This window comes from Miscanthus floridulus, chromosome 5 (genome assembly GCF_019320115.1).
Source record: "Miscanthus floridulus cultivar M001 chromosome 5, ASM1932011v1, whole genome shotgun sequence".
Lineage (NCBI taxonomy): Eukaryota > Viridiplantae > Streptophyta > Magnoliopsida > Poales > Poaceae > Miscanthus > Miscanthus floridulus.
In genome coordinates, this window is record NC_089584.1 from 131,182,046 (window position 1) to 131,186,977 (window position 4,932).

Consider the following 4,932-nt stretch of genomic DNA (forward strand, 5'->3'; position numbering starts at 1 on the left):
GGAAGTAATCCAATACTATCGCTCTCTGGTCCAAGAAAAAAGAGAGGGCCCGGGCTACAGGACGAGTAGCGGAAATATGGCATGTGGGCTTTAGATTTGCTGCAAGCCCATATACGAGAATCCCCGTTGGACCGAATTCGTCATCGCACAGCGCAGGCGACGCGATCACACAGCCACGTCACCACGTCGGGACTCGTCTCCGGTCTCCATCCTCGAGAACGAGATCGTGGCCTCCCGGACGTGTGTCCGAAGTCCATCATCAGAGCCATCCATTTTTAGATCGAACCGTGAGACTCTAAAACTAATGGACCTAGCCAATTTAACAGGCCTGCAGCCAGCCCATCTTAGCCCAGCCACGCTACTCTCCTGTTCCCCAGCGCGACTTGTACGATAGTCGCCTCCGCCACCGTTGCGGACTTCTCCGTTCCCTGCGCGAGTGGTACGGTCGCCGCCGGCGCAGCCGTTGCAGGTCGTCAGATTGGCAGGCCCGTCCTCGCCAGGCGAGTTCTCCACCTCGCTGGCACTCCCCTCCACTCCCTTCACAATCCCCACCGCCACGTGACGCCATCGGTGAGCTCCGAAACCCTAGGTAGCGTGACCCGGGCAGCGCTCTGCGTGCCGTTAGGGGAGGGGGCAGCGCTAGGACGCGACGAGGCGGGCGAGGCCGACTAGCGGGTAGCGGCGGGAGAATCTCTTCCGAAGCCTTCCTGGAGCTGTGAAGCGCGCGTGAATCTCCTGGATTTGCAAACTCGGGGGAAAGCTGAGATAAGGTTTTGCTTCTCTCCTTTTGATCTTGAATTGATTTTGTGCTAGTTTTCAGAGCTTTGTGATCCAAGGCGATCTGGGTGAAATAATCGTATATTACTGTGAAGTGCTACTTTCTGGGAATGCAAAGAGTATTCCTTTGTTTTTTAAGTTGATCGTGTCTTGTGCATTTTTCAAATGATGAAATTTTCGGAGCCATGTGATTGTGCTAATTAAAGATGACAACTAGGTAAATCATGGAGGTTGATTGTGAATGGGGATGGTTGTGAATTAATAAACGCGGGATGCCTTGAATTTTAATTCGTTGAACTGCTAAGGACTCTGACTTGGAAACAAAATACAACTGAGCAGGGCATAGTATTGAATGCCTTTTTTTGGTAACTGGAGGGCTCCCTCCCCGCCCCCCCCCCCCCCCCCCCCCCCCCCCCCCCCCCCCCCTACTGGAGAATATATTAGAAGTGGTAAAAACAAAGAAACAGAAAAAAAAATGAGCAGAATTAACAAAGTCATGTTGCCATTCTTGTATTAAAGGAAAGTATTTCTTCTTTGCAACATGGATAACCAACGCAAATTATCTTTTGAAGATTTCTCTGCAATTAGTAACTGTTGGCTGAACACCTTGAAAGATGAGGCTATTTCTTGAAATCCATAAACTCCAGCACATAAGAATAATCACTTCTGGATAGAAAGGAACGCCCAACTGAATTTTGAAGGTTTTGAAAAGGGTCCTCTTAATTAACCAGAAACAAACTTAGACTAGACCAGCAGGCCATGGCAAAAGGATATTGCAGAAATAGGTGTTCCAAAGATTCCTCATGACTGAGGGCGCATAGAACAGAATTAAATGACGGCAAATCTATATTTATCACTTTCAGTAAAACTCTTGTACTCATTCTATCATTGAAGGGTGGGCCTGGTGCAAGCGGTAGAGTCTTACCGCCTGTGACTGGAAGGTCCCGGGTTCGAGTCGCAGTCTCCTCGCATTGCACAGGCGAGGGTAAGGCTTGCCACTGACACCCTTCCTCAGACCCCGCACAGAGCGGGAGCTCTCCGCACTGGTTACACCCTTTTTTTTATGTTTATGTTGACAGGAAGTCTTCCAAATCCACTTTAAAACTGGGTGAGCATCAGAATTCCCTATGAGGTGACAATAAGCTTTTGCTGACTTATAAAACAGAGACCCCAAAATATAAGTCCAAATATCAGGACCTCCTATCAAAAATAGAGCATCCAATTCTTGCATCAAAGATTGCAATTGTGCATAAGCCTGTTCTGACAAGTGACAAGGGCAGGTGAAAGAGATTGTGTAGAGGGGAGGTAGAGCCTTATGGAAAGTTATTTTCTTGTTCTTTGCAAAGGAGAACAACTCAGGGTAAAGATAGCTCCTAGCCAAAGATCCTCCCAGAAATAGCAATACCGACCATTCTGAATGTTAACTGAAGGAAGCCCTTTATATGAATCCAACGGCCTGAGAATATCTCGCCAGCAAAAGGAACCTTTTTTTGTGTGTTACCAGGTAACTTACCATTCCGATAGTGTTTTCCCAAAACAAGCTGTACCCAAGGTATGTCTTCCTTATTGAAGAATTTGTGGAGATGTTGCACAAGGTGGGCCTTATTCTGTGTTTTCAAGTTAATGATTCCAAGCCCGTCCTCATCCTTAGGCTTGCAGACCATATGCCAGGCATCATCTGGTGTTTTTTGCCATTTAATTTAATGTCAGACCCTCTCCAAATGCAGTGCTTTCTGTATTTGTGTATATGCTCCAGCACAGTTGAATGGACTTTTAAAGTGCAAAGTTAGAAAGTTGGCAGGGGTGAGAGAACCGAATTAACTATCTGGAGCCTTCCTGGCTGGGATAGAAAGGAAGCAGTATGAACAAGCCTCTGTTCACTAGTGGCAATAATTCTTCAATCTCTCTGTATTGAATAAGATTATGTCACTGAATATTGTGTTTGTTAAAGAAGCTATGGTTTCTTATTGTGAAATTACTCTAAGCCTGTTTAAATACTGATTACTTTTTTGTGCTTATTCCTCCTTGATTATTGAACTCAGTCCATGTCTCATTACCTGCAGAGATGGGTTGGGGAATATCCAGGTTGATTGGACTGAAGGCTGCTGTCCTGCTTTCTGTGGCATGTTTTTTCCAAGGACTAGGAGTGACCCTTATCACATTTCCTTTGATATATGCATCCATGATTGCAATACTAGTCTCGATAGCTTCCCACCCATCGATCGATCTTCCTTTACTCCTTGGCAAGGCATCCGATGGAAGTTTTCCGTTGTGGTCATGGATCATGTTCTCGCCATTTCTTCTTTTCATTCACCTGTTTGTGCTGCTACGAAGATTTGTGAAAAACGAGCCCTTATACACAGAGGTTGCAGATGGAGTGTTTGTTGGAGGGTGGCCTTCTTCGGTGGAACACCTGCCACCAGGTGACCCTGCAATCATAGATTGCACGTGTGAGCTGCCAAAAAGCTCGACTATATCTAACAATGCATATCTGTGCGTTGCTACCTGGGATACGAGGGCTCCTCAACCATCACAAATTGAGTCTGCCGTGCGATGGTCTGTGAGAAAGCGGTCACAGAACAAGCCTGTCTATGTCCACTGTGCCTATGGTAATTATGCTCTTCTGCCTATGTTTGGATAAGGAACTGTGTTGTATTTTCCTATGTGTTTTTCTTGCAAATACATATATTTATGTTCCTATAAATGCATTTCTGTAGATTAGCCATATTTAGATAACTGTTGAGACCATGTTTAACTCCAGACCATGATCATCCACAAAGGAGTTCCATTGTATTGGTGAACCATATATTGTGTAACAGCTGCAGTCAGGAAACAACAGTATGCTGATATGTTATTTTTTTCATTTCTCGTGTCATCTTATTTCATGTGATTATTTGCCATGTCTTATTTAGTTGTTCTTATCTGCGACAAGAAGTAAAACTGCCATTGATAAGCTGAACAGCATCTGCATTACATTCAGACAGTATAAGGTTCATCCCATATGTTGTGTAGACAGTCTTGTAATAATATCAGACTTTAAAGAGATATTCTGGTCAAATTTAAGCTCAAATATTGAAAGAAAATTAAGCTCTGGATATGTGCACTGGCTAGACTTTTAGGTTTGACTCTTAGCTTAAACCTCCTTGTTACTAGTTTCCAAAATAAAACCTCTTTTATTATGGCTTGTTCTTACCACTTCCTCACTTATCTAATATGCCATCCAATTGAACTTATAAGTCAATAATATTGATCTCTTGGATTTCATTATTTGATGGCGTGTTATATCTCTAACAGGTCATGGCAGAAGTGTCTGTGTGATGTGCGCGCTTCTTGTCGCATTAGGATTGGCTGAAGACTGGAAAGCTGCTGAGCAAATGATCCGTGAGAAGCGACCTTCTATTAGCATGAACACTCTTCACCGCAAAAGCTTGGAGGAATGGTCAAAACATCTGCTCCCCTCCTCTAAAAGAAGTGGGGAATCAGATGTGAGTTCTGTTATCCATTCGGATTATAACCGGAAATAAAATTGAACCAGCAAGAGACAGGCTTGTTCAGTAACTGTGATATTTGAGATGCATTGTACATTCGGTAGTATTGTTTGCTGCTGTCCTAGTGAATACCTATGGTTCATTCTAAGTTATCCTTTGGTGGTAATTGTGATGTAAAATCTATATGTATCAAGTTATATTAGTACTTGAAAGTGCAATCAAGCTCTAATAGTGGGTTTTTGTAATAATGACCACGTAATTAGAGAAATAATGAGATTTATCGAGATGACAAGCAGAGAATTTATATTCAAGGATGTTATATGAAACGGAGAAGCCCTCAATTACAAATGTTGATGGCTTAAAACTCAAAGGAGGTTTAAATTCTTTTACATTTTGAATTTGAGTATAAGAAAAGACGTACTATAAAGGGAGATGATGTTTAAGCTAATATGTGCTACTAAATGTTTAATTTTATACATACATCCTCAGTTACTCAGCCAAGATAGCCAACACTTCACTCTTACCTTTATTGTCTTGTCTGGTGCGGCAGTGTCGCACTTGAAGAGAGGCACTGCCGCACTTGAGCCACGACACTGCCGCGACGTAAGTGACCGTTGGGGCTGGGGGTACTTATACCTTTCTCCTTCCTCCCCAACGTCTCTCTTCT

The 4,932-nt window shown here is 43.6% G+C and overlaps 1 protein-coding gene across 2 annotated transcripts; it reads left to right on the forward strand.

The window, feature by feature from the left end:
- Positions 1-338: 338 nt before the first annotated feature.
- Positions 339-4,547, forward strand: LOC136453622 (uncharacterized). 2 transcript variants are annotated; one of them, XM_066454181.1, is made up of 3 exons: positions 339-770; positions 2,841-3,386; positions 4,072-4,547. In XM_066454181.1, the coding sequence occupies exons 2-3, from the start codon at positions 2,843-2,845 to the stop codon at positions 4,299-4,301; spliced, it is 774 nt and encodes a 257-aa protein (XP_066310278.1). In that variant the 5' UTR covers positions 339-770; positions 2,841-2,842; the 3' UTR covers positions 4,302-4,547. The 2 variants fall into 2 exon arrangements, with proteins under 2 accessions (XP_066310278.1, XP_066310279.1); XM_066454182.1 differs by having other exon boundaries at positions 346-500.
- Positions 4,548-4,932: the final 385 nt, after the last annotated feature.

Bases quoted from the DNA above. Each gene is read 5' to 3' on its own strand.
- LOC136453622 (XM_066454181.1), top strand. From the start codon at position 2,843: ATGGGTTGGGGAATATCCAGGTTGATTGGACTGAAGGCTGCTGTCCTG. The intron at 3,387-4,071 runs GTAATTATGCTC...TATCTCTAACAG, and splicing joins CTATGTCCACTGTGCCTATG to GTCATGGCAGAAGTGTCTGT.